This window comes from Alligator mississippiensis, chromosome 12 (assembly GCF_030867095.1).
Source record: "Alligator mississippiensis isolate rAllMis1 chromosome 12, rAllMis1, whole genome shotgun sequence".
Classification (NCBI taxonomy): Eukaryota; Metazoa; Chordata; order Crocodylia; family Alligatoridae; genus Alligator; species Alligator mississippiensis.
The window spans coordinates 48,063,008-48,086,907 of NC_081835.1; the positions used below are offsets into that span (position 1 = coordinate 48,063,008).

Genomic DNA, 23,900 nt, shown 5'->3' on the forward strand with positions numbered 1-23,900 from the left:
CTTCTATACACCATTTGCAGCTAGATGAGAATGCCATGTTGGAAATGACTCGGAGCCCAATAGACCATTGTAGCCGAAGTATACTGTACTGCATCTATGAAATGTGTGTAAACAGCATCCTACAAATCCCAAATCATTACAGTGGAAACAGCTTCAGTCCACACACAAGGTGTGACCACCCATCATAGAAGAAAGGAAGAAGAGCAGCTCAGTTAAAACATTATTCTGAAAAGTACCCAGGATATAACCATGAATAAGCCACTCCGCGGGGAGGGAGGGGGGGGGGGGGAGCGGGTGGGTAACATATTTGAAAGTACCTAAGTGACTTAGGATTCAATGTCCCAATTTCAAAGATATCCAAGTCATACAAGTCTCCTGTGCCATTTAGGTGCTTTTGAAAAATTTTACCAGTTTCCTAGAAAATAATGCGTGGGAATATTTTCCTTTAAGGTTATTCATGTGGCCCCCTCTCTGCTATGATGTGACCCACCAAACCCTTCAATGCACCATGCTTTTCCTCTCTGCTCTTCCCAGCCATGCTCACCAAATCTCAGAGGAAACCCCCTTGTGCTCTGCTCTCCCCCACCCCACTGCCTTGACCATGTCACACTAACCTTTCCATTTTAATCTATGCGCTCCTTTTACACACATGCAACCCAGCCCCTATCTCTACTCCAATATCCCTTTTCCTTCCACATTTTTCCCAGATAGCATTTTCTCCTGGCAAATGAGTTTGTCAGTTTGCTAGCTGCTGGCTCTGCTCTGCTAGTCCCCAGTGAGCTGGCTTAATGCCTGCAATCCAGTAAGGAACTGGTGTAAGGTTGTATCTTATGGTACATTTGGGATCAGTTAAATAATTTGATTATTACCACAGAAAGTTAACTCTGTGAAGGGGCTACTATTTGTTCTGCACTTCCACTGTCTCACCTGGAGCTGTAGCAGGTACAGCAAAATTGTGCAGTGCAAGTCTCGTCATAGTGAGTTTATGCCTTATCTGCAAACAGAGCAAATTTGCTATTCTCCCACCTCCCCAGACTATGGCTGATCTTGATTTTGCAATGATTACGTGTGTTTCCAGTATGCTTCTTTAAGAGGTACTCTCTGTGCAGGCAAGTGCGAGTCCACCAAACACTGAAATGCAGTCAACAGTGGGATAAAACATCCACTCATTTACCTGTTTCAGGATTTTTAAAACTATTCTAGGTAATTTCCATGCAGGTCCCTTTCTGAAGACTAAGATGAAGTGACAGGTACCTACAGCACTGCTGTTACTGTAGTACAGTGGTCTCCAACCTTTTTAAGTAGGAGACCGCAGTTGGAGTACTGCGTGCAATTCTGGGCACCGCACTTCAAGAGGGATGCAGATAACCTGGAGAGGGTTCAGAGAAGGGCCACTCGTATGGTTAAGGGCTTGCAGACCAAGCCCTATGAGGAGAGACTGGGGCACCTGGACCTCTTCAGCCTCCCTAAGAGAAGGTTGAGAGGCGACCTTGTGGCTGCCTATAAGTTCATCACGGGGGCACAGAAGGGAATTGGTGAGGTTTTATTCACCAAGGCACCCCCGGGGGTTACAAGAAATAATGGCCACAAGCTAGCAGACAGCAGATTTAGACTGGACATTAGGAAGAACTTCTTCACAGTTCGAGTGGCCAAGGTCTGGAACAGGCTCCCAAGGGAGGTGGTGCTCTCCCCTACCCTGGGGGTCTTCAAGAGGAGGTTGGATAGGCATCTAGCTGGGGTCATCTAGATCCAGTACTCTTTCCTGCCTATGCAGGGGGTCGGACTCGATGATCTATTGAGGTCCCTTCCGACCCTAACATCTATGAATCACCTTTGGCACTTAAAAGCAACCCAAGCTCTACTGTGTGCCGCTGCCACCACCACCCCTACACCCAACAGGTAAGTCTGTGGGGAGGGAAGGGGGGCAGATCGGGGCAGAGGGAGAAAAAATTATTTGGAGGCGCGCCTCCCCAGCAGGTAAGTCCCACATAGCCGGGGCTCCACTCAACTTACCCCTGCTCCTGCCTCTGTGTCACTGTCCCTCGCTGCGGGGACCTTGATCTAGCCCTTGTCTCTTCCCTACCCCAGAGACTGACCTGCTGGGCTAGGGCATGCACGTGCATGCATACGGGCACTCAGCCCCCCACCCCAGCCTCAGATTGACTCCAAGAGGCTCCGAGATCTACCGGTGGATTGAGATCCACTGGTTGGTGACCACTGCTGTAGTGCAACGGCATGGAGACCAGTTGTCGGATAGCCATCTTCTCTCCTACTCAGTCCCTGAAGGCTGATTGTTTCAACTACATATCTTAAGATGAGAGGAGACAACTGGGAAGGAAGGAAGGAAGGGTGAAGAGCTAGGGCTTCAAAGGAGCAAGGCTGGGATCCTCAAAGAATGACTTCTGAAGGAAACCTGGGACCAAGCCCTTTGTAGGGTGTGATTCTGATATAACCTTCCCATTATTTCCCTTTACTTTCAAAGACAACCAGCTGTGAGGCTGGCCACATCAATCCCTTACTTGCCACTGATTACAAGAACAAAAACAGACCTTAACTTGCACTAGCTGGATGTGCCACCTAGTTTTGGGAGACTTTTGACCTTTCATTACTTTTACCTATTACCCTTACAGCAGCAGATACTTTATAATTCAACATTATTAACGCAATGGAATCAAGTGCAGGAAATTCCAGTGGAAAACTGTTGCTATTTCTATGCAAGATATGCAATTCTCATTTTATAGAAATGTTCATTAAAAACAGAAGCTTGGCAAGTAACAGAGCTATGTCATGCAGTGAATCATCCTGCCATTCCATCCACACAGTGCACCACAAGTCCCAACAATGCCTCAGGTAAGATCCCCTCAAGCACCCAACAGGCAGGACATAGGAAGGCCTTTGTACTTACCCTTCACAAGCCACATTTTTCATTTTGCCTGTCCCTACCCACTAGTCAAGTGTGTCTGTTTATTGGGAACACCCTATCCATTCACACCCTATTTCTCTTGCTTACCTAAGGGTTTCTCTGTAGGGGATGGGACTGAGTGAAGTACCAATTTCTCCTATCAACATTTCAGTGATACATTTTTGTAGTCCTGATGGTTGCTACCTCTGAGTGAATGCCTGAGCCAAAGAGCAGTCCCCAGACAATTGCTCACAAAGCCACAGGCTGCCCCTTGTTGGGGTGGGAATGGCTGAAGATATCCAGAACAATCAACGTGGAAGGAGGTCTAACATTGCTTTTCTTTGCACAGGAGAAAGGACTCAGGCCCCCACCATCTGAGCACTTGTGCCTGCCCAAAGATTCAGAGGCTCGCTTAACTGCTGGACCTTAACAGTTGCTCGAATGGCTGTGGCCCCATGCCTCCCTTCCTCAGGCACTGGACCCAGTAGCTGGCTGCCCCACTCCCCTTGTAGCACTCCTTGCCAGACTCCCTGTCATAGCCCCTCTCTTCCTAAGCAGCAGCAGTCTGGCCTCTCACTCCAGAGCCAATATAAAGGCAGCGCACCCCAGACTAAGAGGGCGCTTAGACTACCATGGTGGTAAGCATGAAACCAGGCAGCCTCCTGCCTCTGCAGTCATCCCTTTGCCAGTTACACTGATTTTTTTGCAACTATTTTTCTTTAAATTGAAATCTGGGATTCTGACCTCATCACATGACTCTAATAGCTAGAACTCTAGAAACAGGCCAATATTTGAATTGGGCTCCTGCCTCTACCCTGCTCTCCTGGCTCCCCACATCCAGCTCCCACTGGTAGCACCCTCTGCTCCAGCCCCACAGTTGACATGGCATGGAAACAATTCCCAATGTCTTGCACTTTTCACAAGAGGTCAGAGAAATCCATGAACATACCTGCTTGAAGAGCTTCTCCTCCCAGTACTGCTGCTCCCGTCTCCCTAAGGAACAAAAGACAAAAATGGTTGTTTAGCATATGACTGACTTGCATCCTGGAGCTTTCCCCACTAATACCCAGCATGGACAGAATCCAGTTTTGCCCATCCTGCAGGGAACCCCCTGCAACCAACCTTTCAGCCACCTTTTTTCAGGAGTGAAATGAGAGTTGGGTGAAAGAGGGAACAGATGCTGGAAATTACTGCTATTTCTGTTGTGCAATACCAGCAGGCACAGTCAAGGGCAGGTCCCCATTACGTTGGATGATGTAAGGCACATTAAATTGTAAATTCCTAGGGTAAGGGATGCCTTTGTTCCATGACTGGACTCCTAGGAGTTATGGCAATACAAAAAAATAACTAGGGAGATACAGCTAAAGGCCCCAATACTGCAAAGACAGGTACATGTCCTTTGTTTTCAAGTTTGGCAGGACTAACATTTGCCTAAATCTGTGTATTAAGTCTTAGTAGATCAAGAGTTGGATAAAGAATATTGGAACTGGTATCAAGCTGCACGTTATTTCGCCCAAGTGCCTGTCCGTCCCCCCCCCAGCCCAGTCGTCATGATGTGGCTGATTTCTTGTCAACAGTCACAGCAGAAGTAGTTCCCAGAAAGTGATTCAGAGAAGAGAGCAACTTCATAAGGCCAGTTCAAGAAGGCTTTTCAAGTGCAAGGGCTACCATAGATTAAATAGCAGAAGTTGTGGGGTTTTTTGGTGGAGGGGAGGTGCACAGCCAATCTGACTACAGGGTAAAATTCTTTCCTCACTCCTAATACGTTTATCAATCTGACCCTGAGCAGAGGGGCAAGACCCTCCAGCCAAGAACCTCTGGGGCTAGGTTCCAGCAGGAGCACTGGCACACCTCAGTCAAAATCCCCAGCCTTGGCTGCAGCCAACACCCAATGCCTCTGAGGAAAGCTTAAAAATTAAACACAAACAAGCAAACAAAAAAACTCCCTGGCGTGTACTAACAGGAAGGGGGGAAAATTCCTTCCCAGTTGGATGCCAAAGCCCAGAAGATTAGGAAATACCCATAGTAGAACAGGCATAGCTACACCCAGATCATCCCTGACTAATGCCTGTCCAACCTCTTCTTGGATACCTCCAGTGATCAAGAGTGCACAACTTCTCTAGACAGTCTATTCCACTGCCTTACTGTTGTAACAACAAGTAAGTTTTTCCTGATATTCAGTCTAAATCTACTTTGCTGCAACTTCAAATCATTGTTTTGTGCCCTAATCTGTGCAACAAGATAGAAAAGATGCTGTCCTTCTTCTTTATGGTAGCCCTTCAGGTATTTGAAGACTGCTTTCATATGCTCTCTTAGGCACCTTTTCCACAAACCGAACATGCTTATTTCCTTCAGCTTCTCCCCATATGACTTGCCTTCCAAGCCCTTTATCATTTTGGTCACCCACCTCTGGACCCTCTCTAACTTCTCCACATCCTTTTCAGAAATCTGAATCCCAAAACTGTATACAATACTCTAGATAGGGGCATTAAACATACAGCCTGTAGGCTGGATCTGGCTTGTGGAGCTATATAATTTGGACTGTGGGTCGCTGGATTGACCCCATGTGCTGCACCCAGCACTGTGTACCCTGGGTCATTTTGGGGTGCATTCTTCATGCAGCACCCCACAACTGGTCCTGAGCACTGGGTCCAGGGCCAGTCCACATCAGGCCATGTTGGAGCCAGTGTGTAGCATCAGTTTGGTGGAGCACTGTATGCAGTGTATACCTGGTGATGGCCCCTCATGCTGTGTGCACCGAACGTGATCAGTCCAGTCCTGCATGCTGAGGGCATGCACAAGCTGGACCTGGCACTATACATAGCACAGGGCCAAATGCAGCACCCCAAACCAATTCCCTTTGTCACCTGCAGCACTGGGGCCACCCCACGCACCGTTGGCAGAGCACAATGCATGCCACCCTACATGCTATATACACAGTAAGGCCCAGGGCCAGTGCATGGTGTGTGGGGTGCGCAGGCTGGACCTGGGGCAGCAGGCACATAGGGGGTTTCAGTTCAGCCCAGCAACCTTCATCTGGTCTGCAAGGCTGGATGACTTTGACACCTCTGCTGTAGATGAGGTCTAACCAGTGCTGACTAGAGGGACATTAACCTCCCCCATCTTCCATTTAATCCTTTTGTTGTTGCATCCCAAAACCATGTTCACTGTTTGTGAGGCTGCATCACACTGCAGACTCGTACTGAGTCTGTGACCTACTGAGACTCCCAGATCTTTCTCCATAGTGCTGCCATCCCTCCAGGTTTCCCCCATTTTGTATTTGTATTTTTTATTATTCTTTCTGAGGTACAGCACCTCTCAAGGGAAAGGTGCTTCCAGCTCCAGAGTGATCTGAAGTCAAACTCTAGAAGTTAACTGGCCCCTGGCACATGTCACACTTAAGACATGATTATCCAGTTAATCCTATCTTAAGTAGTTACATTAAATGCCATTAATAGTGCAATAAAATAAGGAATAAGCCATGAAGTCATTACACAAAATATGTGTAATAACCTTATGGCTGGTTCCCATCATGCCATTAACTGAACAAGTGCCCAGGCTGATTGGGAATCCCAGCCTCCAGGGTGCATGGAAGCCCTTGATCCCACGTGTTCCCAATGGGAGTGCACCGATCAACTAACTGCTGCTCCCAGCCTCAGGGTCCCAGAGTCAAGGGCTCCAACCTGGGAGCGAAGATCAGCCGTTGCTCCCAGCCAAAGGGGTGCCTCAGAGCCCTTGACTCTGATATATCCCCTTGGCTAGAAGCACTGGCAGATCAGATTCCAGCCACAGAAGAGCACCGTGTGCGCCTATGGCTGGGCGCCCAGATCTGCTGATAGAGCTCTCAGCCATGGGGTGCATGGTGGACCCCTGCAGCTAAGAGCCTGGATCAGCTGAAGCAGCTCCCAGCCATGGGAGCCTAGGATTAGGTATTGGGCTTCCCCTGCCCTGGCAATATGCCGCGATGGAATTTGATGCTCAATCCCACAACCATGCCTCCTGCCACGTATGTGTGGCATGGCAGGAAACGCAATTGTGAGGATCCTACAACAGATCCCACAGCAGCTCTATCTGCGTGTCTGCCAGGGGCCATAGACAGCATTTAATAAAGGAGCTTGGTTCTCTCCCCAACTCCAAAGCACCCTTGAATCATTTAAAATTGCATGCCTCTCTCCTGTTAAGACCCTCTCCTAGAACAGGACACAAGGGGCACAACAATGAGCCAAAGAGACATGCACACCCTTCAAAAATACAAATCTAAGTAACCAGCTGAACAGCACACTGGGCTATGTCCTATTTTGAATGCGGACCTCCAATAAAACAACAACAGTAAACTTATTCCTGCCATCCCAAGACAAATCTCAGTAAGTTAAAACATTAGCTCCTTCAATACATATACGAACATAAAGCGTAGTTTCTTGTTTTAGACCTGGGATGTGTAGGTAGTTTTCTCCAGTTAAACACAGCTTTGTTGAGAAGGAGCAACAAGGATGCCAGAGTCCCTCCCAGAGAATGGTTCACACCTCCAGACCCTTTCACATTGTGATTTGAAATGGCTCCTGTATTATCCTTATCCTGGAAATTGCAGTTGCCCTTCAGTCTGTGGCTGACTAGTGAAGGCATGAGGATGTAGTGAGCAAAAACTATGCACCACCCTGACTTCTGCACTGGCAGGAGCACAGGCAGTGGTTTAATAATTTGATGGCTTTCTAAGGATGATCAATCCTCCAAGTTAGAGGGTAATAGCAGTAGTTAGACAACGATGTTCTGTAAGTACATTTTATCTGAGTAGGTTGAAAATTGGATCCCAGCAACAGGTTTGAAGGCGGTTAATATGGCGACAGGATGGTACAATCCAGGCTTCTGAAAACAATACTCCTATAGCGATCACCTGGGGTAATGTATACATTTACATAACTGGGTAGCATGCAAGCACTCCAAAAACATGCAGCCTGAAACTATTGTTAGCCCTATTCCACAGATGGGAACCAAAGCATTAAAATATTAAGGGCACCTATACGTGTGCATCAAGGCTGCTCTGACGTGCTGTAATTACAGTGTGTCGTAGCAGACTTGATTAACCGAGTCTGCTGGAGCGTAGTAATTATCGCGTTCCAGCCGACTCCAGGGTCACGTGCATCAGCGTTCCTGCACTGAACAATGGCAGTGGGGACACTTTAACTACAGCTTGTTTGATGAGCTTTAGTTAAAGGTGGCCCCACCGCCATTCTTCAGTGCAGGGACACAAATACACATGACACTCTGGGTGCTTTAATTAGTGGCTCTCGGATCCACTCTAATTAAAGTGTCCCCGCCTCCTCCCTCCCCTCCCCTCCCCTCCCCCCTCCCCCCCCCCCCCCCCGACATCTATAAATTCCCCAAGTAACTTGTTCAAGGGCATTTAGGATGTCAGAAACATCACAACCTAACCCCAGATCCCCTTCATCCCAATTTGCACAGCTATCCTCTTTAAAGAGCAAATACGAGCCCCATTAACACACGTGGAAGCTGAGAACAAAAGGTTAAGTAATCTGACCAAAGCCAAACAGCTAATCACAGGCACAGGGCTGGATCAGTTGTTCAGGCACCTCCCTCCTCCCCTTCCTGCAACCTCCAGCCCTGTTCTCAAGCCCACCCAAGCCCCCTCCCTCCCAGACAAAATGGTCCCTCAGTGCTAGTCCCAATGCTGAATTCATCCTGATTCACTCCCCGCTCCCCCAAACATACCTATCTTGCTCTAATTGCAAAGGTCAAGCTCTCTCCCTTCACTTATTTGCGAATTGTCTAATTCAGCACCTATGTTCATTGTTTACAACCGCACTATCAGGCAGTTGTTACCTCCTTTTTTCTGCTTAAAATTGCTAGGCACATTGTCTTTTTTCCATATTCTCTGATTAGAGGTTTTCTTGGAAAGACAATATTATTCCAAACCCAGAAATTTTATTTCTGAATTTGTGCAAATATAAGTTAAAAGACATTAGCTGCATTTCACATTTTGTGCAAATGGCAGAAACAGGCAATTCATGTGCAGCAGGATGGGGGCTAGCCAACGATTTCGATAAAATAAACCCTTTTTTAATTTAAATGCTAATGCACTGAATTAAAATTTAATAACTGAGGAAATTGAAAAGCCGAGCAGGAATATTGGAAATAAATCCAAGCAGAAACAGCTGAAATTAAAAATTCTAGAGAGTGGGAGGATAGCAGCTAAGCTGTCTTATATGATTACATTTTTTTTTTTCAGAACGAAGCGGAAAAAAAAATCCTATCTCTGGCCGGCTGTAGGGCAGTAAATCGAGAGTGCTGTGATTTATTGCTCAATTTTCCTGAGGGAAAAAGGCTTTCTTTCATGCTGAAATATTTCATAAATTTCAAGACAGCATAAATTCTTAATTTAAAAGTTATGGAGGTCACATTTAGTGCACTGGTGCAATTCTAAAATCTTAAAGCAATAGCAACCAAAAAATTGCAATTTTATTTATTTTTTTATTTCTTAATGTGAAATTTTGTTAGTGGAAGATTTCTCTAAGCCATAAAAAGCAGCAGCCCTCTTTGCATTCTGATGGTTTGAGCAGTCTGCTACAAGTGAAGAGATAAAGATTTAATTTAATTATAAAAAGGCATTTTTTTATTATTATTTTAGCCACTTGAGGAATTTCTGGTAAAAAATTTCCTCCCTTCATTGCCTGGGAAAAGCCAGAAGGGAGGAGCTGACAATGTAATTGCTTCTGTTAGATCTCCAATCTTTTGTGAGCACTGATATGTTCATTTGTTATACAGCTGTTCAGCTACAGAAAGGATGTCAGAGCACCCATAATTCAAAGCAATCAATCAAAAATTAATGATTTGTCATGCTTACACAATGGAAAAAAAGGCTTTATGGGTTCCTGTAACTGGTAGATTGCTCAAACCTTCAGGGCATTTTCTAGAAGATTAGATCTGTTTACAAAAAGGAGTCTTAATATTGTGCGCCGGGCAGGGAACTGTGCAAGGTGCTAGGGCATCTCTGCCATCTAAAGTACCTGATAGGTTAAATTATACTTTTCCATTGGGTTATAGGGTTTAATATAAAACATGACCAAACAAGTGACTCTAATCTCTTGTCCTGGATCAAAGGGAGGAGTCAAAGGACCTTTTAATTATAATTCCACACTAAAAATATTTACAACATGGAAATTTTGCATGAACAAGCATTCGTAAAGTCAAAAAATATATAAGTTACAGTAAAAACGAACAACCTTAACTCTGCCCCTTTGGGCATATGCATTGCCTGGTCACACCACTGTAATTACAAGATCATACATTACTTCTCAAAAATCAAAGATCCCTAAATACTACACAGATGAATAAATTGTGGCAAGTCAAAATATCTCACTGGACTCTGCAATTGTCCATAAGTGTACAGTTATTCACGTGCAGCAGTATTCTCAGGACTGGAGCCCAACAGAATTTATTTGTGTGTATGTATGAGACACCAAAACTGAAAAAAATGTATGCACGCATTTAGGTGTTTGCTCTGTGAGTACTGCCACTGACAAACAAAAATACAGCATAAAAATTAAGTAACTACACAAGACTGCAGAACTGGAGCCTTTGGTACATATACAACACTGGAATCATTTTATACACACATACACACATACATATATACACATACACACATATGTACACACATATATATATTATATTGATAGATAGATAGATAGATAGATAGATAGATAGATAGATAGATAGATAGATAGATAGATATACACACACACAAATTAAACTTCAACACCAAGGCGACACAGCATTGCTCTAGTGATATATTTCTCCTACAGCAAGATCTATTTTCTACAAAACAATATGTATTGTCATTACTTTGTCACTACACATAGCAGGATTTTCCTCCCTTTGGACAACGACATGCTTTTCAAAACTTGTTCTTAAGGGAAATATTCCCTTAAGAGTTGTAATGTGGGTAGATACTCCACTATTTCAGATCGCATATTTTGTTACATACATGTTATTTTATGCCTCACACTGAGTTTGAAGATAAATCATATAAGTGCTGCTTTGCAAAGAATTATACATGGAATGCATTTAAAATCTTTATATCCATAGTTAGAAATTAGTGAATAATTCACAAGAAATAAATAATTTGACTTCAGCTTCTTTCTGTTTCTAGTCCATTATTGCATGAATATGCAAGCACTTCTGGTCAAAATGTGCTTACATGCTAATTTAAAATTCAGTCTTCATAGATATTTCAGGGGAACTACTCATGTACCTGAAGTTATGTATTTGCATAAGTACTTGCAGATTTAGAACCTAAATGGACAGCATGCAGACGAGGAACTAATAAAGGGGTATGGGGAAGGACTGCTGAACAAGATTTTACGATATATATATATATATATATATATATATATATATAGTGTGTGTGTGTGTATAGTAAATCTTGTTCAGCAAATATATTTACACACTATATAATATATATATTAGCACTTATTATATAATATTACATGTTAGATTTTACTATGTGTATACACACATTTTATAGATCTATATATAGATATGTGTGTGTGCACGCGTGCGTTTACCTCCCTTTTCCATTTTTGTGTTTTAGTTCCTGCCTACTTATCTGCTTCATATTCTGACCTTTCATTTACAAAGTTCTTTAACTCTGACTGCTTTGTTTTTTTGTGTTCTCTTCATGATTAATACTCAGAGGCTTTCTTTTCATACTTGGACTCAGCAGTACATATTAATACAAGAGACAAGTAAAGATTATACAGAAAAGTCCATTAAATCAGAGAAATAGCACATGACCATGCATTCATGACTAAGTCATAACCACACAGATACAAGCAAGTGGAAGTGTGGTAATACAACTGTAACGTAGCATTTTTTGTTCTTTTGAGAACCTCACAGCAAAAATATAGGTCTGAAACCTGTAGCGCAGAGCATGCAAGCAGCCTAGTCTCCAGCTACAGAGCCCTACTGAAATCTGTAGGGCTCCATATGCAAAGTTGTCCGTCCTGTGCTACACAATATAAGTTTGGGACTATTGTGCAGCGCTCAGGGGCAGATGCAGAGCAGGTGTGGAAGCATAAGCTCTTAACATGTCTGCCCAGGACTCCGCTTTTACATGACTCTAGATCCCATGGGGTGAGCACTGCCTCCTTAATGCTTGGATTTCATTCACACTTAAACAATAAGCTACACCTGAGGAACATAAGGTTTACTAGCTTTAGAAAAATGTAAATAATTTTTTTCATGAGAAGTATTCTAGTTCTTTTGAAACTATAATCAAACACCATCAACTCAATAAGTGTATCGTCATTTTCCAAATATCTAATTATTTGACAGATTATTCTGCAATGTAGCTTTATTCACATTTTAATTTTCTGTGGGTAGAGGCCATCTTTTAATTCGGTATCTGTATAGTAGTATCTCGAGTCTACAGCAGCAGCAAAAGCAACAACAACACTCGAGAATACCGGCTTACTTTGGTTCACATTCCAAAATTAGCTACATCTGAATTTCATCCCTTTCCCAAATGAAACTTGAGAAAAATTTGTCTTTAACCATGCAAAGAAGTATGTAAAAGGTGAAAAACATAACTCCAAGAACAGCTACAGAGCTGTTGCTCAAGCTTTATAAAAATAAATACATTTTACCACTAGGTAAAATCCAACCCTGGAAAATTCAGTAATAAAAAAAAAGCATGTTTTAGAAATGAAATGAGATATGAAGTGATAACAAAGAACTTTCTGGAATAAAATTTTCAAATGTGCCTAAGTACCTTGTGTTGTTGTACCTGGCAAGGTCCAAGCAAGATCTGTGCATTTAGGTCAGGGACAGGCAAAATATGGCCCAGGGGCTGCATGCAGCCCGTCAGGCAACTCCACCCAGCCTGTGTCCACCTACCAATTAACTGTGCCCGGCCCAGCCTGCATGCTTTGCTCCCACCCTGGTGCACAGAAGGGCCTGACCTGCTTGACTTCCCCAGCCTCCAGCAGCTCCTGCTCCTCCTTGTCTCCCTGCTGCAGGACTTGCTCCGGGCAGCAGGTAGAAAAGTGAGGGCAGGGGGAGCTGTGGCAGGGGCAGGAGGAGGAGCTGCAGCTGGGGCTGGCAGGAGCGCAGAGCCTATGCCCAGGGGGGCAGTGAGAGCATGGAGATCAGGTGGGCAAGGTATGGGTGGGGAGGAGGGTGGGGGGACCACTCACTCACTACCTCCCATGGTGCACAGCCCCCACCGCTACCAGCAGCAGCAGCAGGTGAGGACCCCTGTGGCACTGCTGCTGGGTGACTACACATGGTGGCAAGAAGCGCCGTCAGGACAGCCCACCTCCATCACGCAGGCCTCTCCACAGCGTATATGCAGCCCCCGGCACTCGCGCACCACCAGAAGCCCTGCGCGATGGAGCTGGCTGTCTTCCCACTACATGCAGCTGTCGGGACCTCTGCCAGAAGTGGCGGGAAGCCCCCCACCCTGCCTCCATGGCAGCATGCAGGGCTTTCCCCTGGTGGCATGAGAGCACCAGGAGCTGCACATGTGCTGCGGGGAGCCCTGAGCAACAGAGTCGGGCCAGACTGGCTGCGCTCCCTTGTCACCATGTGCAGCTCTGCCCGGAGCCATGTGCCACCAGGTGGCAGTGCCTGAGTGGGCCATGAGCACCCTGAGCACCCCGCCTGCTTTTGGTGTATGATTTAGGTTTTTTCTGCTTCTAAGATGGCAACCCCCCTTCCCAAAAGGAGTACTTCCAGGGGGGCAAAGGGAAGGACTTCTGGTGGCAAAGGTCAGGGGTGGGACTTCTGGTCCTAAGATGACACCAAGGGGGTGGGGCAACTGTCAAGGGGCAGGGCTACCCATGCAGCCCTCAACAGCTCACCAAAACTCGTTAAGTGGCCCTCCACCCAAAATAATTGCCCACCCCTGCCCTACAACAAAATCATCTGAATCCATGAATCCCACATATGCCCATCATAACACACAATGTACTTCATCCAGTGCACCATATGCTCTCATAGGATGCGTCCAGGTGAGCGGGAATGTTTCCATGGAGACACCTGTGCCACATGCGCTCTGGCGCACAGCAGGTCACCCCAGGTTGTGTAGGGGAGACTGGGGCCAGCAACTGTGCTGGCCCCAGCAGTCTTACCTGGGGCTCTCAGGGCCTCGGGGAGCTGCAACCACAGTGCTCCCACAGCAAGGAGCATAGCTCCAGCTGGCCAGGCTCTGGTTTTTGAGTGGTGTGTGCTGCCACTATATGCACCGCCCCACTTTTTTCAGTGTGGGTTTTTCTGACCCTGGGATCTCTCAGGGTTAAAAAGAAAAGACCCCACAGTGCAGCACAGGGAACACCTGCATGTGTGGCACATGGTGCCACAAATGGGTCTGCAGTGCCACATACTGCACGTCCGCACTCATCTGGACGCAGCCACAGAAACTGTGCAAATGAAACCAAACCACCACTACAGTGAACAGGTCTTAGCACCAGGAAGGAGTTTGGTGAAGTGGTAATCAGCTTTTGACAGTAGCAATGTTGTCTACAGTTGCAGAGAGAATAATTTCTTCATTTCAGTTTAATCAACTAATTCAATTCAAAGTTGACAAACCAGTGGGAGTTGAAAATGCAGGAAAGCTTGTTTTACTTTTCCAATCTATGAATAAAAACATAGTTGGAGAGGATGAGGTCTACTTGTTCTATAATCCTGAAGGACATGATGACCAGAAACAATCAGTTCAATTCACTAAGTACAGATAATAATTCCTCTGTTTAATAAATCAGCGAGTTCATCAAAATACGTTCTGCATTTAAAACTTATTAAGTATTCATCGCTTTTGAGGTAGTTTTTATTTAACTAATCATAACAATTTTAAGATTTGTTTTTGTACGTTTTAATTGAATTCTAGTTTCTAGCCAATGCATCTTGACACAAATCATGAGTAAAAAATTAATCATTGAGTAAATAAGAAATGCATCATTCACCATTTTCTAACACAATAAAATGATTAAAAGAAAAGAATGTGAATAGATATATGATAATTACTTAAATAAGTGTGTATATAGTATATCAACCTCTGTAATAAAAACAGTACTAAATTTTGTGGAAAGGTTGTATTTACCTGAAAAATCAACATGTTTTAATGGTTACCGACCAATAAGAATCAACCTTTCTTTTGAAAAAATAACTAAAAGTGCAGAGGCAAAAAAACCCCCAAGATTAAAATGGATTTATAGAAAGGCTTTCTGTTCAATGATTTAAAACATTATTAAAATGGATTATTTAAATGACTTTGATTTAAATCAATGCACCCCGCACTCAAATTTACTCCCACAAATTCTACTTGAATTCCAGCACTCGTTCTCAAGGACAAGGGCCTTGCCTCATATACCTCTTAGCAGGATGACGCTAACTAGATGCTCATGGAGGCTGGAATCCATTTATAAATTATGATCAAGAAAACTACATTAAGAGATGTTGATGTTATTAAGACAAGTCCTCAAAAGTCAAGAAATCCCAGAAATAAGGCTGCTTGTATAACATTAATTAACAGTCCTCTCCCATGTATCTGTGTATTATAATTTACACTTTCACTACATGAACTCCCATCATTTACTTTCAAGAAGATGCACATCATTCTGTCTGCTCCCATTACATCCCCATCTTCTGGGTCTCCTGTCCCCATCCTCCTCTGGCCATGCCTCTAATTCTAACTTCTGACAACCAAGTGCTTATTCCTCTACTACCCAAACTCTTGCCCTTGTCTCCTCATATTTCCCCTTTTTTCTGTTGCTCACAGGTTGGCTACTCCTCCTCTCCCATCAGGAGAATCACTGTGAACACAACAGACAGCCTCCATGCTCTCAGTTCCAGTGCCCAGTATCCCATGAGATCTTGGGTGAATTTAGCTGCAAATGCTGCCAAGTCTCTATTGAACATGGGGCTCATAATTTAGCCACATATGAGAGGATTTTCACAGAAGAGAAAAAGGGATATCACATACCTGACCCTGGAATGACCTCTCACATCAAATCCCTGAATCCTGCTCAACAGCCGTGAGTCACTAGAACGTCTTAGCTCATAGCAGATCCCCATCATAGAAAATCTCATTCCAAACTATTATATTTTGGCAGGATTATAAGCAACAGAAAACAGGGTCATATAATGAAATGTGAGATAGGAATGCCTGTAGGTCAGGGGCGGGGCAAAATACAGCCCATGGGCCACATCTGGCCCGCCAGGCACTTTCATCTAGCCTGCAGCGCCCACCACCGAACTGTACCCCGCCCAGCCCTTCCACCCATGAGACTGGGAGCAAGGCACCCGTGTGTACCAATACCCCCAAACATACCTTACTGCACCTTGCTCCCATCGTCATGGGCAGAACAGCCTGACCCGACCAACAGGCAGCTTCTGGGTGGGGCTGCTGCTGCTGCAGCCCCCAGGGACCTGCTCTGCTTCCCCTGCCTCCCAGTCACTCCAGACAGCAAGTAGGGAAGTGGTGGGGGTGGGGGCCGAGCTGCAGCTGGGCAGGAGCACGGAGCGTGGGGTTGGCGGCAGCACGGTGCCTGAAGGCGCGATCTTAAAAGGCCGGGGAGGCCTGGTGCACCTGAGGTGCAGTTTTTGTTTTTTTTCTCTTTGGACTGGGAGAGTGTGAGTGCGAGTGCGGGGGGAGAGAAAGACAGGGGTCAGGCCCGTGTAGGCGAAAGGCCCCAACATACAAAATACAATAGGCAGCCTCCCGCTCGTAAGAACATCAACATAATAATTTCCATCAAGACGTGGCAAGCGAGTAGAGGGCGGGACATCAGAACTTCAAAGAAGACTCCAAGGGCGCCCCACATAAGGTGCGGATTACCAGGGAAGATGGTGCTGGGGAGGGCGACCTGTTACAGCCCCACTGGGCATCAGCACCTCTGCCAGGCACCAGCACTGAGTGCCCACTCCTGCTGGTGCTGCACTATGGGGGAGAGTGGGGGAAGGGTCCCCATACCACCCCCCACACCCAACAAACTCCACACACCAACACCCTGCCCCCACAACCCCCACATATACACAACCCTATGTCCCCCACACACTGCCACACCCTGTCACAAATCCCCCACATTCTACCATACACACCCCCACACCCCACCATACATAAACACACACACGCACACACCCCAACCACCCCCCCATAATATACAAGACTAAGAATTATTTTTTAGTTGTTATGCAATCACCTCTATATACAGCATGCAAACACAAATTACAGCAAAATATTTTTTGTGATAAAATTAAAATACATTATAGTAGGTGTTCAACTTTTAATGTATGATTTGGTTTTTTTCTGGTTATAACATGACAACCCCCCCCCCCAAAGGAGCATTTGCAGGGGGACAAGGGGAGGGACTTCCAGAGGCAAAGGTCAGGGATCAGGGGTGGGACGGGATTATGGTCCCAAGATGGTGACCAGGGGGCGGAGCAACTGTCAAGGGACGGAGCTAACCATGTGGCCCTTGATAGCTCACCAAAACTCATTAAGCAGCCCTCCACCCAAAGTAATTGCCTGCTCCTGCTATAGGTAATGCTAAGTGCACTGCCTCCAACTAACAACTTATGAGCAAAAGGAGATGCCAGGAGGTACTCTTCTTTTGAAAGGCAGATAAATTAATTGTTTCCCATCCATTTTCATTAAAAAACAACACCTAACAGAAGTGTAAAACACTTAAAGAACATTATGAATTCATAAATACATCCAGGCCCTGCCTTGGGCCCTCATTCCCCAGCATCAGTAATGAAGACATCATATATGCCATGGAAAGCTCCTATAATCTCCAAATGTTGCATGGTCCCAAGACCCTTCTAAAATACCTATGAAAATGCAAATACCATATCGTTACCCCCACCCAGCGGAAAGCTTGAGATTCGACCACTCATTAGAAAAGGGAAAAGCCTTGAGTCACATCTTCAAATCCATTTGAATCCACAGCTCTACACGCTTCAGTGGAACTCCACCAGTTTACCAGAAGAAGGCCTGGCTCATTCTGGTGCTGAGCAGTTAGCTTGTAAATGTGACATGCTCCCAAAGGATGCAACACTCATTCAACACAAGAAAAGTGAATACAGTTAAACCAGATCATTCTCTTCCACTGAATTTTATACCAGGATTTGCAAACTGCAACCTTAGTAGGTCTGTAAAGGCTGCTGAAGGTTGCCTGTAAAGATGGATTTCCCTTGAGATGAATTTCTCCCTCTTCCACTTTAGTCCTCTCCATACATAGCAACTACATAGGGGGGGCTGGCATCAGAAAATGAGAAAACCACTACTTCATTTGTTCCCTGAGAGAGGCAAGCTCCTGTGCGACTCTCAAGATAAAACCAAGCAGTATCCAGAGCAAGGGTCATCCCTTTTGCTTTTACACTCAACAAGACTCCTTTAAAATTTCCTGTCAACACACATGCCAGACCATTAATCATTAAGTAATTACTCATAATATTATTATAATCCTTACTTATGATCATCCTGTCATTAAGATGAGTTCATGCTGACCTCTCTCTCAAACATATGGACAAGAGGCAGTTAGAGGATTCCAGTGGGCATCCTTTAAAATGTTAATTTAAAAGGTATTGTAACATACATGGGGAATCCCTCCTTTCCAATAAATTCACTCTCTTGCTGCAGTAGAAAACAGCATATATTAGAGGATGAAATCACTACTTAATAATGAATAATAGGGAAAACCCTACATTTAAAAAAAAAATCCCTCCAAGTTGAAAATAAAAGGAACATTTTCCACTTGACTTTATCTACAAAAATGAGGAACTGAACCCTGTTTCCACTAAATAACTGAGCAAAGCTACAACCTAGCCCAGAGACAAGGTTTCAGCACAAGGAAGAAATGAATGCTAGGCAGTGATGACCGAAGTACAAACCAAAATAACTAACTAAATAAAAACAGGTCAAAAGTAGAAGCCATTCAGCCATCTATCGGAGAAGAATTTAAGCCTTCACAATTCCAGAAGAAGCTAAGATACGACACTGAAAGCTGCATCACAAAATTGTATTGCTGTCTATTCAGGGAATGCACTTATGCAAGGCCAGTCTAATAGATTATCCTTTCATTTGGCAGAGTATTGATATCTATTGATAATATAACATCACTGGGGAATTTATGATTTTTGTAAAAATTATCAGTGCTCAATTTATGTTGGGACAATTTTCTAGTGACAAGAGCTCCCTAAAATTTTTATTTTGACAGTTTCTCACCATAAGAGAGACTGAGAACTGCATCCAATAAATTCCTTCATAAATCAGCATTTTCTGCATCACTACAGATTTGTCAATAAACATTAAGAGAAGAACATGCATATTAAACACCCTTTAGGTTTTTAGTTGGCATACAGGCAGATCTTTAGTGCAAAACAAGCATACCATAACTGGATGACAGTTGTTCCCAAGGAAGTGCATTTCTAAATCCCAGCATTAGCACAGAAAGTCTTATTTTAACATTTAGCTCTCAGAAGTTTGTTTCTAGGGGACTGTCAAGGTGACTTTAATGCAAAGTGATGCAACATCTGTCCCCGGCTCCTACATGTATAGCACCATGAATATTTTTACACTTAATACTGCACTTGGGGACACAAATGGCAATTCTCCAGTAGTCTCTGTTTAAAAATGAATGTACAATCCGTGCTTGTTTGTATACACAAGCACTGGATAGGTTGATTAAATGGCTGTATCACCTATGTGAATATATAAACCAATATGCATATGCAAATAAACCCCCATTTGAGCAGGTGTCTATCATAAAAAGAAATCAACCATCATAAACTGAGCAAAATAGTATTAGCAAGCTCTCTTTTGGCCTCTGGAAGCTTCCCACAAGCACTGGTGGCCACTCTCATGGAGCTGAAGTGTGTCATAAGGAATGACACATGGCATGAGCCTGGGAATATGACAACTCCATCATCGCAAGTCTGTACCTGGCCTGGCAAACATTGAGTACGGAAGGAGCAAAGGGGCTGAGATACCTGAAGCCTGACTTGCTATACAGCAGGGCACTAATGAGGTTGACCTGCATTTCTACCTTCATAGGACAGATAAAAAGCCAAAGATGAATTCCTACAATACGCATACAAGAAAATTCGAACCCTTTGCCATTCCTCACTACCAGAAATTGCTAAGATGGTGAGGAAAGATTTAGGACTCACATCAAGTAGGTCTTGGAACAGGAAATCCCATGCTAACAGACTCCTGAGAGACAAGTTCCCCAATGCATACTTCCTACTGGTGTTTTCCATTGATTTCACTAGGGACACAATTAGAGAAATCGCCAAATTCATCTTCACAAGTTTGAAGGCTGCAGACACAGGAATGGAATATCCCTAGTAAATAGAGGACTTCATTTCTAAAATACTTGCTGGAGTCTGAGTTCATTTTAGTTCTTATCATTCCTATAAACAAACCTAACATCAGTTCTCTTGCACCAGACCACGAGTAACCATAAGCACAGACGTCCTCTGCATATGCACATTTCAAGCTGCAAGTTTCACCTCTTAAAAAGATGCTGAAGGAAAAGTTCTTTGGGGCAGGCACTTACTTAGCTTGGCGTTTGGGCAAGATGTAGCACAACAGTCTCCCTGAAGCGTCTCATGTTTAATTATTAAAAAAAAGGAAGAAAGAAGGAAGCAGATCCAACTAAGCCAGGGATGGGGAAAATACAGCCTGCGGGCCAGATCTGGCTTGCCAGGCCATTCTACCCAAACCCATGGGGCCCCTAAAAAATTTAGAAAATATTTATCTACTCCTGGCTGCCTGTTAAAAATGAAGGAGCCAAGGGCAATAGGACCCAGGGGGAGCTGTCAGCAGGATGCAGCAGCCCAGTTCCACCCCACTCCCAGCCATTTCCTTGCTTCCTGCCCCTGGACTGCTCTGGCACCAGGTGGCTCCTGGCTGCATCACCAGACCACAGGAGCACAGGGCCCTCACTGGTACTCTGTGTGTGTGTGTGTGTGTGTGTGTGTGTGTGTGTGTGTGTGTGTGTGTGTGTGTTCATAGGGTGAGTACCACGTGCACACCCCACCATACACATGCACTCACAGCCCCCTTGCACTGCCATACATGCAGACCCCCACACCCACCCCTTCACACACCCAGACACCCTCCCCCCACACACAGCCCCACAAACCTCATACCAACCCACACCCCACATATCCACACACACCCTCACATGCTCCCTCACCCCACCCCCCACACCTATCCCCTCCCAGACACACCCACACCCTCCCCCACACCACACATACCCATAAACTCCCTACAAATATATACCCACCCCCACAATATACAAGAGTAAGACTTCATTTTAAGCTATTATATACAATCATCTCTATGTACACTACACAAACACATGTAAATGAGAACAAACATTTTTTTAAATCAAATTAATGAATGTTTTAGATGTCAGACTGTGCCTGAAAGCTTGCTAAGAACTTTTTTCCAACTACTCAGTTGGTCTTATAAAAGATATCACATCTATTCAAAGAACCTTGCCTATTTTAGAAGTTCGCTTTTTAGAATATAATTTGATATTTTTTTGGTTCTGAGATGGCAAAACCCCTTGCTGAAAGGTATATTTCCAGGGGCAAGGGGAGGGATTTCTGGTGGCAAAGGTCAGGGGTTAGGGGTCAGGACTTCCAGTCACAAGATGGTGACCAGGGGGCAGGGCACCTGTTAAGGGGTGGGGCTACCCATGCGGCCCTTGACAGCTTGTCAAAACTTGGTAAGTGGCCCTCTGCTCAAAATAATTGCCCGCCCCTGAACTAAGCAGTGCAGAGGGCAGATATAACTGCCAGAATGCACTAGAACTCCTGTACTAAAAATGGTAATTATTTAATTATTATAAATTGATTTCTTATGAGTATAGACTATTTCTGTGCCAATTTTCAACATTATTTCTACTGAAAAAAGTATTATTTTTTGCTTGCCTGTTTCAATGGGGGGAGGGGGGGTGGAAGAAGGGTGTTGCTTTTGAAAATACCTGAATTAATTTGACTCAAATTTTCCCCAAAATGTTTTTATTTCACACAGAGACAAGGCCTGCAAAATTTCAACCAAAAATATGACAATTTAATAGCATAACTAGGAAAAATAATAATAAAAATGTTATTTTAAAAAGCATACTTTTAATTAGATCAGCTTTATTTATTTGCCTGTTGCTGATTATTTAATTTCTCCCTGTGCATAGCCTTATTTTTTAATAGGGATTTTTTTTCTTCAGTTAGTTTCCTACTAGCCCAGTATCATTTCTATGTTAAGAGATCTTTTAGGCTTTTTTTTTATTCTGGCCCATAAGCATAAAATAATTCACAATAACCTTGTTAATATATTGCATACTTCAATACCTTCACATTTTAAAAGTGAGACAAGTGTACTCTGAAATGACAAAGATTTTCTGCCACTAAGAAAAAATATTTTAACATATGCTTAACTTTAATCTCAAGTATCCGAAGTGATGTCAAAGGGAACAGTTGTGCGAGTAATATTATGTACATGCAAAAGCATTGGTAAGTTCCATGCTTTAATTAACAAAATTGTGATTTTTTTTCTTCTTGTAGTACACTTATGAAATTCAAGTAGCATATGTTACCAGAAACAGCATGGATAGGGAGAATAAAGAATGGAAAGCATGTGGAATTTAGTTCATTATAAATTTTAATCTAAAATTGTAAAAATGAAAGTGTTCAATAAATTTCAGAAAACCTCAATCTGATTTAAACCAATACAGGCTTTTTTATAAGTCCTGAAATTAAAATAATGAATTAAATAATTTATTCAAATCTTCTGAATGTAAATGGTTCTACCCAGATTAAAAGCAACTGAAAAGGGCAAGGTATCTTCTTTTTAGTCTTGTGCTGCTTATTGCTCTCCTCCTGTACTCTTAAAAAGAATAAGACATTTTTGCCTGGAAAATTCTGCCAGAAAAAAAAATGTTTCACTTAATACTTCCAAATTCCTCATATTATAAAAACAGGAAAATAAGAGTGACCCAGAAGAAGAACAGAATTGTCTAAGTCAAGCAATAACAAACAGATGGCATGCATCCCCTAGTGAAACAAAGACTCAGCTGGATACTTTTATTTTATTTTATTTTACTTTTACAGAGGGGATGTGTCTCCAGAATGAAATAGTTATTTAAAAAAAAAAAATACTTTTAACTTGGAGAAAAAGAAAAGTCATAGGACTATATGTTGCAAATAAACCCATTTGTCCATGCTTCTAATTTCACAGAAAACTCCAGGGAAAACAGCCTGTAACAGGATTTTTAAAAACACATTTTCAAGTTGATAAAACAACATATCCAAAAAGCAGTAAGTGTTTGTGACAAAATGAAAATAAGGCATGTTTACATGCAGAGCTTTACCCATTTGGCTATGAATAAGCTTTTAAACTCATTTAATCAAACTGGTGCAAAATGCTATGTGTAGACCTTCCTGTTTTTATAAAAACTAGTAACATTTAATTGTGGTCTAATGTGCATATTTTGATTTAGTGCAAGCCAGCTGGGAATAGTTAATTTAAACTAACATAAACCTGAAACCAAAATAAGGGCATCTACTTCTAGAAAGTTTGGCACTAGTTTAACTAAAACTGCACACATTTGCATGTAGACAACCCCCTAGCAAAGGGTTTATTAAGGGCTCTCTGCTCTAAGTAATTTGAGTGTCTGGATGACTTCAATGTTCATGTAGACCAGGGATAGGCAACCCCCGGCACACGTACCAATTACTGGCACACGGAGACATTTTCCTCAGAATGCCAGAAGGCACACGAGGAAATTGTTTAAAAAAAATAATAATTTCTTTTATTTCATAGACATTGACATTCGGGCTGCAAGGAGGATCATCGAGTCCAGCCCCCTGCCCCCTGGGCAGGAAGTCAGCAGGGATCATACGATCCCAGCAAGATAAGCATCCAAATGCGTCTTGAAGGCGTTCAAAGTGGGTACTTGAACCACCTCCAGCG

General features: G+C 43.6%; 1 protein-coding gene across 17 annotated transcripts in view; it reads right to left on the reverse strand.

Moving 5' to 3' along the window:
- The window catches only part of ZNF618 (zinc finger protein 618), a 275,207-nt gene that overhangs the window by 129,349 nt on the left and 121,958 nt on the right, over positions 1 to 23,900 (reverse strand). For all 17 annotated transcript variants that reach the window (XM_019475707.2, XM_014602702.3, XM_019475706.2 and 14 more), the window contains exon 2: positions 3,852 to 3,895. In XM_019475707.2, coding sequence (XP_019331252.1) covers positions 3,852 to 3,895 — 44 coding nt within the window. The remainder of the gene's footprint in view (positions 1 to 3,851; positions 3,896 to 23,900) is intronic.